At 42.6% G+C, this 14,081-nt stretch overlaps 1 protein-coding gene, 1 long non-coding RNA gene and 1 other non-coding gene across 3 annotated transcripts in view; 2 read left to right on the top strand and 1 right to left on the bottom strand.

Annotated features, from left to right (window-relative positions):
• MRPL19 (mitochondrial ribosomal protein L19) lies at positions 1–7,016 on the bottom strand. Its single transcript, XM_006192336.3, has 6 exons — positions 6,865–7,016; positions 6,544–6,661; positions 3,815–3,933; positions 3,472–3,606; positions 670–851; positions 1–538 (listed from the first exon to the last, which is right to left on the bottom strand). Exons 1-6 carry the CDS (start codon positions 6,965–6,967, stop codon positions 317–319), a joined length of 879 nt encoding a protein of 292 aa, XP_006192398.1. The 5' UTR covers positions 6,968–7,016; the 3' UTR covers positions 1–316.
• TRNAA-CGC lies at positions 2,074–2,145 on the top strand. Its single transcript has one exon. It is a non-coding gene; the product is annotated as a tRNA-Ala (tRNA).
• LOC116661714 overlaps positions 6,975–14,081 on the top strand; it is a 22,798-nt gene continuing 15,691 nt past the window's right edge. Inside the window, exons 1-2 of the long non-coding RNA XR_004317618.1 lie at positions 6,975–7,062; positions 11,950–12,118. This is a non-coding gene — a long non-coding RNA (uncharacterized LOC116661714). The remainder of the gene's footprint in view (positions 7,063–11,949; positions 12,119–14,081) is intronic.

A 14,081-nucleotide genomic window follows, 5' to 3' on the forward strand; every position in this document is an offset into this window, starting at 1 on the left:
TTTTTGTATTTATGATTTCTTTCACAGATTTAAAAAGTGATCCCATCCACTTTCCAAGCTCAGGGAAGAGCATCAGGGTAACAGTTGGACTGTGGCTTTGCCTCCATTAAGAGAATGGACTTCAGACTGCTTGGCATGTGTATTTTTCTTTTTAAAGTAATAAACCGGTGTGCTAATTTTATTTATTTTAATAATACCCATAAAATAATGAATCTTAGTTGATTTAATGACTGGGTCCTTTTATATAAAATTAGTTTCTACATAAATCCTTGGAGAGTCAGTATATCCTCCGCAAGTAACCCAATTCATTCTCAGATCAGGAATTTTTCGATGCTTCAACTTCATTCCATATTGCAGCTTCAATTTTTGAAGTGTCATATTCCCTCATCATATCAAACTCAAGCCACGGCTGACTCCACTCCTGGGCTTCTTTCATTTGCTCTTCAGTTAAACAAAGGTCAAATCTTATCCCCTTAATATTAAATTTTGGACGTTCCCAGCGTTTGGACCAGGGCTTAGGCTTCATTTTCACTTTCAGCTACGGAAAACACAAGGCAGGGAATACATTAGGCTGACAGCTGCAAGCAAAAATTCCTCTAAAAGCTGTCATTAAGATACGTATTTCTGATTTTATTCTTGAACTTCCAGTTCAAATGTACAACTTCATACCTGATTAACAGGGACTTCTTGGCTAGGTTCTTGTGCTACTGGTTTCATATTCATATCAAAAGTGCTGTACTCAGGAAGGGCATCTCGCAAGTACAGCAAGCTGTCATCCAGCCGTCTCTCTAATTTGACCACTTGGATCTCCTGGATTCGAGGATTATAAAGTTCAAAGCAAATCTCAACACCTAAGAAGAGAAGAATATAACATATTCTTACAATCTAAATTCAGATTCCTGCATATGCCTCTTACTACGATAAAAGCTATTTCATGAAGGAATTAGCTCAGGTTTTTTGCATGTAGGAAATACGATATAAATATATAATCTTTAAAATGAAGATTACAGAAAGAAATAGAAATAAACTAAAATCCATATAGATTAAAAAAATGAGAAAACCTGAATTAGAATGAGAATGATAAAGTCTAAAGAAAAACGTCTTCTATAAGTAGGGTGAGCCATGTATCTCCTTAATTTTGACAGTATTAACTTAGCTGGAAGTTTAAATAAATTCTTCACTGTCATGTTCTTGTTCATTTCCTAATTACTTAAATAAAGCTTTATCTCCTCTACATTAAGAGCAACAGAATTAATGATGCAGAAAGAGAAAGTACATTTTTAAGTTCTAACTTTGGTATAGAAGTCCTCTTAAGATGGCCCTGCTTTGTTAACACTCTGAAGCCCTCCTTCTTACATGAAGCAAGCTAGAAATAGCTTTGAGTGTTTCCAAGATGCTATGTGTAATAGGTTAATATATATCATCTGTATCATCGAACATTTAAGGGGAAGAGTGTATTCTGAGTGTATTCCTGGACTAATCCCCAAAAAAATATATAAATAGTAAAACACATGATCAACATTGACCCCTGTGTTAATACCAGGATTTAAGCCAGCATTCACTGTACAATCTATTGTTATAGGCACTGATTTAGGAGCTGTGCCTACAGCAAAATCAAAATAGGTAAAATTCTTCTCCTCTCATAAAGTTTACATTCTAGTGGATGATAAACAAATAAACAAGCCACCACCAAGGTAATGTCATACAATGAAGACAATCCAGGGTGATGACACTGGGACTGGGGCGAGGGCAACTAAAGCGTATAGTCAGTGAAAGCCTCTCTGAAAAGATGACATTTAACCTGGTTCTATGAAGGGCCAGGAATGCTCCAGGCAGGAAGAACAGCAAATGCAAAGAAACCAGAAAAATGCCCATTTGGCTGGAGCACAGTAACCTGGTGGGACAGGAAAGTACATGAGAGATACTGCACAGAGCTGTAGGCAGATGATGGTGGCATGCACAAGACTGGTAGCAATGGACATGGAAAAACAGACAGAACTGGGATAAAAGTTTTAGAGACTGCTGATGGACCGGAATGTGTGAAAAAGAATAATTAAAAATAGTTCCTGGAGGGAGGGTATAGCTCAGTGGTAGAGTGCATGCCTCGCATGCAAGAGGTCCTAGGTTCAATCCCCAGTACCTCCATTAAAAAAAAATTAAATTAAATTTTAAAAAATTAAAATTAAAAATAAATTTTAAAACAATATAATAATAAAATATTTTTTTTTTAAAATAGCTCCTAAGTTTTGGGTTTAAGTAAATGGGTGGGGAGTGGTACAGCTGATGGAAATAGAAAAAACTGTGAGAACACACTGAAGGAAATAAACTGTTGTTCTGAACTTGTTTCATGCTTATTTTAGATGCCCAAATGAAGATGTCAAATAGGTAGTTGTATGTGCAAATCCGTAACAAGGGTCAGTCCACAAGATATGAATCTGGGAATTAACACCACACGGATGGTATTTAAAGCCAAGGGACTAGAAGGAACCATCAAAGTAGGAAGTATCAATGGAGAAGGTACCAGTAGGTTACGAACAGTCAAGACGTTAACGGTAGAAAGTGGCAACACAGAGCTAATACTTTTGAGTATTCTGTGTCCAGGACTTCATGCACAACATCACAATCAACTGACCACAACCCTGGGACGTAGAAATTATCTCAATTTTAAACAAAAAGATCAAACTCAGGTCTGTCACATCTTTGCTCAAGTACAACTTTCTATTACAAGATTACTCTAAGTATACAGCCTGACTGGAGGCACAAGCTCCTATCCGCAGCCAAGTCCTGCTGAGTTCCTACATGCACAGTACCGCAGGTCACTACAGGACAGGGAAGGCAGCGACTGCTGTCACGTTCAGTTTCTCTCAACACACTACTGCACGGTTAGAGACCACGAAGACACAACTTTAAGCACGAAACATTTACTGTTCCTGCCTTTTGATTCGTAACTTTTTCCAGAGTTTTACCACTTGTTCCTCTGTCTTATTAGGCACAGCAAACGTATTTTTGCCTTTTTTTGAAATTCCTCCAATTCTTATATAACTAATAATTGTGATAACTGCTGTAATATAAAGCAAAATGGGGGCCATTCATTTTAGGAGAAATGAACTTACAAGGACATCATTATGTTTATCTTAATGTTCTCATGGGTTAACTGCTCCTAAAATGAATGTCCCCACACTGCTCTACAGTCATGTCTCCTCCTTTGATTTTGCCATGATTTGGAAAGACTACTTCTAATGGTGGTGTCCCTGTAACAAAAAGAAGCCTTTTCTAGGAAAAAGCAATGCACCAACTCTATTTACTCAGCAACCTCAATTCTCATACCATTCCTAGGCCACAGGCTCCATGTCATCCCGCAGAGATCCCATTTACTTTCAAGTTCCACTTTCTTATCCCAGGATAAAGAAAATAAAAAAGAATCCTGAGATACCATTTTCCAGAAAATCAAAATAATGAAATGAAACTCACCCTGCCCTTCAATAGTATTCCTAAGGGTAAAAGTAGCTCCAAGTCCTGTTCCTGATCTCTGGATGCAAATCCCCAGAAACTGGTTGGTTTTTCCACTGGCATATGGGTCAGCAGTAGTGACACGAAGAATGCTCCCTAGAAATTCAAAAGAGAAGTGAACTTTTACATGAGATGCGGAAACAACAGCACTTCCAGGGAACTTCAAAACATCCTAAATATTTTAACATACTATTAGGAATAAGTACCTCATACGGGTAAAACACAGACAGGTGAAAAACAATTTTCTCTATGCCAAGAAAACCCCTCCAACCACTAGTAATAAAAGCATCCAGCTGTTACCGACCAACATAGAACTCTGGAATGTGGAGTATTTTTCTCCTTTCTAACATATCTTTTCTTTCTATTTGAAATTTCAGAGGATTTGTTCTTCCCCTTGGAGGAATGAATTCAGGACTCAAGAACCTGTGAAAAACATAAATTTTAAAAAATTAAAAAGCAAACTTAAAAGATCATTAAAAGAAAAGTCATTGCTTTACCAAATAGAGTAAAAGATTAGGATGTTGACATGTTTTATTCTTCCTTCTCTATATAAGAAAAGTCCATTTTATTTCTAGAATTGTCGGTGCTCAAGAGTAGCTAACAGTTCCCAAGTATTCACCCAGAGTTGTGTTAAAAGCTTTATTAAACATCTATAGTGTAAACTGATCCTTACAACAACCAGGTGAAGATGAAGAAAACGAAGCTTAGAGAGGGTAAATAGCAGACCTATTATTTCATTAGCTATGAACTTAACGAGTCAAGATTTAAATGTAGGCATGTCTGTCAGATTCCAAAGCCTGTGACCATATCCAGAGGCCTCACTTTGAGTTGTACATGTTATAATAAATTATGTTGCAAAAGACAGAAACATAAAAACCACCAACTGCAAACTGACTTTAAAAATAATCTTCCTGTTCTCAAACTGATTTTAAACTCATCATGAAATATTTAATCTACAGAAAAGGATAAATGACGTTACAATGAAAATACATGTCCCTGTCAGCCACCTCAAGAAATAAATGATCAATACAGTTGAAGCCCCTATGCACCCCTCCCTACCCCCATAGTTAATACTACGGGGTAATTAACTAAATTTGGTGACGAATATTCCTACGAATTTCTTCCTTTTCCTCAATTTTCTACTTTGAAACGTGTCAAACCTACCAAAAAGTTGAAACAGTAATACAATGACCACCCATATATATAATACACATTGTTTCATCAACTGCCAACATTTTTCCCTATTTATTTATACATATAATTTTTTTTTCCTGAAACATTTGAAAACATCAGACAGCAAGGCATTTCATCCCTCAGTACTTCAGGAGGCTACTGCTAATAAGGACTTTCTCTTACACTTATCACAACACTTGTGTAACACCTAAGAACTTCAGCATCAATTCAACAGTATGAGCTAATATAGTTTACATTTAAATATACCTAATTGCTCCTTTTATAGCTACTTGGTGCCTGATCCGAGCTACAGTCAAACTTCACACACTGTATCTGGCTGTTAGCTTCTTTAGTTTCTTAAACTAGTACTATTCCCCACATTCCTGTTTTCATTATCACCAACTTCTCTGAAAAGTCAAAGCCTATAATCTTACAGACCATCCCTGGATTCTCGTTTCGTTTATTCATCCACATGCCTAGACCAAGGTTAAACACTTTTAATAAAAATATTACAGAGGTGATTATGTGATATTATCCTGTCGTATCAGAAGACACATAATGTCAGTTTGCACAGCTATTGGGAGAGCGAGGTTTGATTGCTCTGTGAAAGTGCAGAATTTCCCTTGTAAACTATTTTATATTTTACACATGTATGTTATGTCTGGGCAATATAAAAATGCTATCACACTGTATCAATTCTTCTGCAGGTTGCTTTTCTCACACATCGTATTTGTGAAGTTAATCTCTGTTAACTCTAGTTCATTCATGTTTCACTGCCGTGTAACTGCCCATTATGTGAATGCACGTGCCTATTCACCTACTGAAGGGCATCTGGACTGCTCTAAGTTCTGATTACAAACATTACTTTTGTGTTCATTTTTGTTCACGTCTCCTTGTCCATACATATGTCTCCTTGTTCCATATTACTTTCTTTAACTTGTATACCATCTAGGAGGAAAGGTTTATAGCGTAGAAAGTTTAGTTTAGAAACTTTACTAAGACCTCAAACTTTATAATAAACTTTTAAAAACTGTTTACCAAATTAGTAATTCCCATTTAATTGTATTATATTAAGTGCTGCCATTTAAGAGACATACGTCTTTTCCACTTTCAAAAACAAAAACAAAACAAAAATCTCTACAGAGAAATCTTACTCAGAATCTCAAGGTTTCTTAACTTCAAGTTTATTTCAACTTAGAATCACAGGATATTTTAAATGTTAAACACAGAGATAATCCAATCGACGACGCAGAACCCTTTCAAAAAGCCTAAAAGTCACACCAACCTTCCCCTCCTAAAATTCGCTTTTTAATAAGGTTGTTATACAGTTCTACAGAAACACCTTCTGCAAATCCTAGATCACCTAAATTTACATGTACCTCAAAATTACCACCGTCCTTAAGTAAACAAGGTTTTTAAGCACACTGTCTTGAAGAGCAAGTTTCAGACACAAATTAGTGGAAATTTTTTTTTACCACTGCATCGCTTTTGCGAGGGACAGTAAAACACAGTGAGCTGCGGAACTAAGACTGTTGCGGGCAATCCGTTTCCAACCAGGGAGGAACGATGCGTTCCTAAATAAAGTAAAATACGATGTACTTCAGAGAAAAATTGACACAGAGCTTCCAACCTGGAGGATCCCTACTTGACGTTCTAACCTAGTAAGACTGCAGGGAACGTCCACGCCGGCTTGGGTGGAAGAAAAGAAGGAAACCAACCGGGCTGGGCGCCCTTCTCGGATTCCTGCACACAAGCTCCTGCCACGGGAGCTGCAGACCCGCTCTGCAGGTCTAAAGCGACTGCAGGAGCCACAGCTCACAGACCCCAAAGGCAGGCCTCGGGCCCGGGCGCGGGCCTCACCTGCTCTCCGAACGCTGGGCGCGGCGCTTGTCCACAATGACCGGTTTCGGCGGCGGCTGGAAGGCGCCGGGATGCGAAGGTCCGGTGACTCGCCGGCAGCCCGGCCCCGCGAGGGCCCCTGCGGGAGCGGACACAGAGGTCAAGCCGGCTCGCGCCTGCCCAGAGCTCCGGCCAGACCTCGCCATCTCCCCGCACCGGACTCGCGGTCCCACGAGAGGCCTCCCCCGAGGTCGCCCCCTGACTTCCAGCCTCGTCTCCCCCCTACCCTGATCCTGGGTTCATTCGGCGGGCGGGCGAGCTCGCGATGCCCGCTGCACCTACCGCAAGCGACAGACGATGGCGCAGGGAGCAGGGCCCTGGCGGCTCGAAAGCTTCCGCCCAAGCCTGCTGCAGGCCGGCCGACCCTCGCCATGGAGGCCGCCATGCCTGCTCCCTCCGCGAGACTACAACTCCCAGTAATCAGTGCGGCGAGGTCGCGGCCACGGCTGGCCGGATGGCGGCTGCTAAGGGACAAACTAGGTAAGTCCTTCCATAACCACCCTCCTCACGCTGATCCCCACAAAAGCCTGGATTTTTTAGGGAAAGTGCACTCTATTTCTTTACTTCCCGCAATGTGCCAATTTATACCCCTCCACGAGCGTGTCCTGTCAGCCGAGAAAGCTTTCCTCCCTCTTTGAATTAACTCTGTCTTCAATTTCTCAGGCAAAACTTCACTACATCAAAATCCATGCTATAGGCTCTTATCTTTACTAGGTACATTCCATTCCCAGCTCTGATGTCATTTGCAACTTTACTTTTTAACTTTGTTTTGGATTCCTTGTGTAATCACTGGATTAGTGTCTTCTCTGCCGTTGCATGGTAGCTCTGGAGGGCTCGGGGGTTGTCTTTTGCTCACCGTTTCTCTCCGTATTTACATGCTCCTCACTGTGTTACATGCAAGAAAGAAAATAGCTCCTGACCGGAGACGACAGAAAGCGTTACTCCTTTGAGCAGCTAAACTGGAGTTTGGGCTGGGCAGCTGGGGGTAGGAATAATGTTACTCGGAAACCTGGGTTCACTCCAGAAGACAAAACCAAGCCAAAGATTGGGGGAAGGAAGGACATATTACTTGCAGCAAGTGAGGAGAATGCAGGGGATCTTTCCCAAAGCAGTGTCTCCCTGAACATCAAATTTAAGGAAGTTTTAAGCTAAAGGTACATGCATATTCATGGAAGGAGTGTGTGGTGTATGCACATTCGTGAAGGGCCATGAACTGGAAAATTCAGCATAGAATTGGGACGAAGGTTAACAAATCCAAGCATTAGTTGATTGACTTCACAATGTTAGAGCAGCAGATAGCTAGATATGAGCAGAGAAAGGGGGATGCATGCCAAATGGCAGAATTAGGCAGAAAGGAGGGGCACAAGCCAAATGCAGGAAACATGCATGTGCACTAGGGGTCCCTGGGCAGAGAAAGAAAAGCAGGAATCTTTGGGCTAAAAAGAGGCCACACCGTTTGGCCTGGAGACCAACACAGAAAGGTCAGAAAAGGCAGGAATTTCCAGAGTCCAAATGCTCTTTTGCTCTTTATGCCCTCATTTCAATAAAATTAGCCTTGCAGGTCAGAAGTACCCATAATGCACCGACGCCATGACACTTCTGATTCAGATTAAATAAGGACAAAAATCCCTCCTCCCTTTGGGAAGGTGGAGTTGGGATGATAATCAGGAAATACGACCTCAAGCCCTTCCCTCTTCAATGAATATTCCACCCATTCATTTTACACCCTATGTAACTACCTTGCCAAAGAAACTCAGGGCAGCTGCTCACCTGAGCCTGCCTGCTCTTCCCTTGAAAGTGTACTATCCATCCTTTAGTAAATCCTCACTTTACTTTTTTTAACCTCTACATCTTGTCTCTGAATTCTTTCTGTGACGGGACAAGAACCTGGAGCACCGGTTGGATCCACCGGCAACAAACTGTGCCTCACACTTGAATTCTTTCCTGTGCAACGCTAAGGACCCACACTTGGTGGGGCACATCCCAGGGGCTTAACCAAGACCTGGGACACGGCCCTCCTCACGTCCCACATCCGTTTTCCTGCATCATCTTTAGCCTCCCAGTGGTGGTTCCCAAGTCTGAGGCTCAGAGCACTGGATGGGTCTCAAAGAGAGGGCCTATGCATGATGTTATCTGGAAAAAGTTCTTGGGTGAGTGGGGAGAGCAAAGGGTGTTAAGACTCCAGAGAGATCTTAGGGGACCCAGGGCCAGTGAACATGCAGTGATATCTCTGTGGGGGCTCGACAGTGGCAGAAAGGAGGCAGAGAGCTGTGAGGTGGGGCTGGGATAAACCAAAATATACTGGAATTAAATTTCCACTCTTCCTATGGAAGTGGGGTTTCAAACAGAAATTGAAGTAAATCTAGATGAAGTTATGTTTCTTTTATATGAATCTGAGGCTAGAGACTGCTCCCTGAAACAGAAAAGTTTTGTTTTCTTATCAACGCTGCATAGTGTGAATGAAAATACTGCAAACCGTATCAGTAAACAAAGAGTGCTGAAGCCATCAAGTCCTCAGACACTGCCACCACCCCCCACAGTGGAGACCAGCCCGCAGCCCAGCCTCTGCAGTCACAATGGTGCCCTCTGAGGGGACTCAGAACAAGAAAGGATGGGACACTGGCCCTAGTCAGCTCGGTGCTTGTCAAAGGAATGGATTCAATGAGCCCAAATGTTTGCTTTCTCCCATACATAGAAAAGCGCTAAATTCTTTAACTTGAGACGCCTGGTTTTCTTTAGATAACAAGTCATCTTTTATTGTTCCAACTACCCGATCTTTGTTGTAAAGCTCCTATATATCCTAGCCCCCCTCCCTCAACTCTTCGGAGCAGTCCCTGAGAGCGACCTGAGAGGCTGTCATCCTGGCTTGAGTCCTCCCACCAAATAAAACATAACTCTCAACTGTTAGGCTGTGCATTTATTTCAGTTGACAATAGTGATCCTAATTTACGGGGAGAGCCTTTGTGCTTCTTCCACCGTGAGATGGCCACATGGCCCCCTTGTTTCCTGAATAAGGTCTAGAAAAAGAATTACAAGTGTGGAAGGAAACGCACTCAGTTTGAAACTATCAGCAGCAAGAGGCACTGGGCATTGGAGGTTGAGGGCAAGTGCAGAATGAACACAGAACCCTCAATTAAGGGACCACATGTTCACTCACACTTTCTGCTTTACCATCTTTTAGAGAATCCCTCAGGGCTCCCATCAGCCTTGTCTTCTTAGGCAACACATTCCACTCAGCTGGGATCCTGTTCTTCATCTGTGGCTTCAAGGAACACTTCTTTGCTGATGGCCTCTCAGCCTACTTCTGCTTCCCAGACACCCCAACCTGAGACAGGAGGGAAGGGGGCCCAGCACAACCAGTAAAAGAATATCATAGCCACTGAGGATACAGCATAAACTGGCTAAAATAAACCAGGCCCAGGATGGGGGAGATTTAACTTTCAGTAGACCTTGAGCCTCATTATAGGCCCATTGAAATGCAGTGGCATGCTAAATGACACACTCACAGGCACCATGGCCATAAAAGGCCAAAAAGTGGGTGGGGGCCCATTTCCTGGGAATCCCCACCCCTTCCCCAAAACAGTTGGAATAGTCCTCCCATTTGTTAGCATAAGAAATTACCCAGCCATAAAAACGAAGCACCCCCGCACCCCAGGGCCACTGTCCCGAGAAGGACTGCGTTCTGCCTATGGAATGCGTACCTCTCTAAATAAACTTACTTTCACTTTGCGATGGTTCACTCAAATTCTTTCCTACACAAGACAAAAACCTACTCTCCGGTAACAAACCCAGCATGAAATACGCACCTCGAGGCCTCTACCCAGGACCCATCCTACTGACACCAGAACTCAGTACTGCAAACCAGAACTCACCTGTTTCATTTATCCTGTCAAAGGATAAAATAAAAACCATCAGAACATAAAAAAAAAAAAAAAGGTTTTTTTAATTGTTGGGCAAGGAGTACACACAAGTGAAGAAATTCCCTGGGAAGCTTGCAGATGGGGATAATTCAGGGAGTTTTTAAGTGATTGTACTAATTGAAGCCTACGTGAGTTCGTATGTCTGTTACATTGTTCACTGGCCAGGAGAGGTCTTCCATAGGTCTGTTAGGGTCTGCCTTCTCAGAGACCAATTTCACGGTTCTTTAATCAACCAGCTAGGTAGAGATATGACATTCAGGGTTGTCATTTTCTGGGTCAGTGTAAATGGAAGATTTTCCTTTGACAATTTTATCTTTTTTTTCCTGCTAAAATCAGTGATAGGTTTAAACTGAAAAACAACAAACAAACAAACAAAACACCAGCACAATGTGAGAGCTGTGAGTTCAGTTTTATTTGTGGCTTACTGAGGTCCATATAGCTCAGGAGCCAGTCCTTCAAAGGGGCAGGGGCAGATGAGTGTATATATGATTTTGGTGAAGGGGTGCAGTAGTCAAGAACACAGCTCAGTAGAGGGTTGCTGCCAGTCACAAGGAGCAATTGTCTCCATTAATGGTTGTAGTGCTTTTCTAGGTATACAATGATGCAAGGAATTGGGTTCATAAAATTTCTCCTGAAAATATTTAACCATGTGAAGTCCTGTTCTGGAGTTTTTCCCAGAGCACAGAGTGCCTCAGTCCTGATCTCAGCCCCGAACTCCCTTCAGGGGGTTTCGGAAGTCAGTGGCCACAGGGGCTGATAGCATAACCCCTGCAGAGCCAGATGGAGAGCAGGCGCCAAATGCTGCCTGTTTGGCGTCTGTCACAGACCCTCGAGGTGAGACTTCTAGGCCATCAGGTATGTAGGTCCCTGATTTTATTAGAAATTGTCAGAATACTTTTCAAAGTGTTGTAGAATTCACCCACCATCGGTGACGTGTAGGTGTTCTTGTTTCCTTCCCCTTTGCCCGTTCCGCTTGCTAATTTTTTTAACTTTTTTTTAAATTAAAATTTTTTGCCAGTGTCATGTGTTAAAATGGTATTTTATTTGTGTATTAATTCACATTTTCCTACTGGTGAGATTGAGTTTCTTTTTGTAGGTTAATCAGTTATTTGTATTTCTTCCTGTATCAATTGCATTGTATCAAATGCAGCCTTTATCCATTTTTCTGTTAGTCTGTTTTTAAATCAATTTGAAGGCTCCTTGTGAATGTTAGATATACTGTCACATGTGTGTTTTGATTTGGTTTTGTGATAATTTTTTTGTCATACATGCTAAAAAATAGTAGTCCAATATATCACTCTTTTCCTTTATAGTTTCTGGAGTTTGTGTCTTCTTAAGGAGGACTTCTCATCCCCAAAGTTTTAGAAGTAGTCTCCCAACATCTAAATAAGAAGCCCCCATTATATGTGGTTTCCATCTATTCTTGTCGTCTTCTTTCCTTTGGTAGGACAACCAGAGAGATGGGCTGTTTCCCTTGTGCAGCCCAGCAGTCTCTCTGGACCTCAGGGACTGTGTAGCTGACTAAAGCCCCCTACCTGCCGGGAGCAACGCACTGGGTGATGCCATATGCTGCACGTGAGCCAATGCTGTTGGTCCTGACTCTGATGAATGAGGAGGTATGGTGGAGAAGGAGGGTGGGGGCTGGGGGGTGGCAGGGAGATGTGACTTTGACCAGCTACTGCATGGAATTCAACTTCCTGCAGTGGAATTGGAGGGTAATAAAGTGAGTACTGAGGGCTCACTCCTGGGAGGACCTCAGATGCTCACCACGTATTGGGCCAGAGTGGTCATTACCTCTGTTTCGCCAAATGATAAATGTCACAGGGAGAAGGAAAGATCGGAGATTCCCACCTCTAGGTTCGAGAGGCAATGAGTCACTTCCTTGCTAGTGCCTGCGTGTGGGTGCTCAGTCTTTCCCTGCACTTGTAAGTGCACGTGATATAGGAGGCTGCACTTCCTCTGTCTGTTTCCTCCTGAGTGCCAGCAACACCTGTTACATTCCCAGGTGTGGGGACTGGGCCCTGTGCTCTGCCCCTGTCCATGGTGCTGGAGATCCCCTTGCTCCTTTGCCTTTAAAACCTGGAAACCCACTCTATCATCGAAAGAATTCAAACCTTTTGCTGTGCTATGGTGTAACATAATTCTGCCACAGAACACTTGGGTATATCTTTTTGTCATATTCCTGAAATCCCACACAAGAATCTTAAGTGAGGTGTTTCCACAACAGGCCTCGGGAAAGCCAGCTTCACTCACATCTTAAATGGCCAGGCTTTCCTTCCCCTAACTCTGTCTTTCTTGCTGGCCTCAAGTCTCCATTTAGGGCACAATTCTATCCCTGCATTGTAACCCTCTTTGAAACATAATGTTTTTTTTGGGGGGGGGGTGGCTTTTTTTGTTTTTTTTTTTTTTCATTTTTCCCTCAGATCTTTTTTCATGGCAAGGCTTGTGCAACTAACCATGCCTGCTTCTTGCTTGGTTCAAAGAACAAGTTTATCACAGGGTTGGGGGAGAATTTTGGAAAGAGACTGTCAACAAAAAAATTAATCAGTTGATCTAAGAAAGAAACAGAAAGTTGTATTCAAGCCAAATTTGAGGCTCATAACCCAAGAAGAACATCTCAGAAAGCTCTGAGAACTGTTCTGCCAGTTAGCAATCAAGGCACAGTTATATAAGTTTTTTGAATCAGAGGACTGTACATCAAATGATGTATTATTGACCCCCAGTTTATAAAATCCAGATCTAAGCATCTTCCTGGTGGTCATGTGACCCCTTACAAGATCAAGAAGGAATGTTGTCTCTTAACGAGTTGTCTTGTTGGCGCTAGGAAAGTGTTGCTCTTCATGGCTAAGCAGGAATTCCTGCCTGTGAGAGACGTTTGGTAGCTGCACAGAGCAGACACACAGTGCACAGTGGGGGAAAGAGGAGGTTAAAGGGCAGAGAAGAATTCTCTTATGTTTAATTTTTTCTTGTCTTGTCATAAATATGAATTTTATTTCACAAGACTAAGGATGTGTAAGTGGAGACAATGGAGGAAAAACAGGAGAATAGAAACCAAGGGAAGAAAGAATGTCAAGGAGAAAGTTCCCTATGCTTGAAAAAAAGGAAATCTCCCTGGCAGAGATGATGAGAAAAATGGGCGTTTCCAGGCGTCTGCCCGTTTTGCGTTCCTAAATGGAGCAGCGCCTACCAAGGTGAAGGCAGCGTGGCAGTAAGTACAACAGGGGAGCAGGCCCAGCAAGGAGCGTGGGTCTGGCAGACTCCTGCTCCAAGGCCCCTCTCTTCCAAGGTCCCTCACGTGCCTGGCTGCTGCCCCTCATAGACAACAAAAAATATGCTTTTCCTGATACATGCCTGCCTTACTGAGATAATGATCATCTATACAATGCCTGGAAGCCTGACCTCCAGAACCAGCTGCCCCCAAGAAGTCATGTAGCTTTACCCTTTCATGGCCCCATCCCTTCCCTATTATTTCAACATCAACCAATCAGACTTGTGCACAAGCTGGTCATGCACCTTGTGACTCCTCGGTACCTGATGTAACCCTCCCTGAAAAAGGTCTCAGCAACCGACCCTCAGAGC

Source organism: Camelus ferus, chromosome 36 (genome assembly GCF_009834535.1).
Source record: "Camelus ferus isolate YT-003-E chromosome 36, BCGSAC_Cfer_1.0, whole genome shotgun sequence".
Taxonomy (NCBI): Eukaryota; Metazoa; Chordata; class Mammalia; order Artiodactyla; family Camelidae; genus Camelus; species Camelus ferus.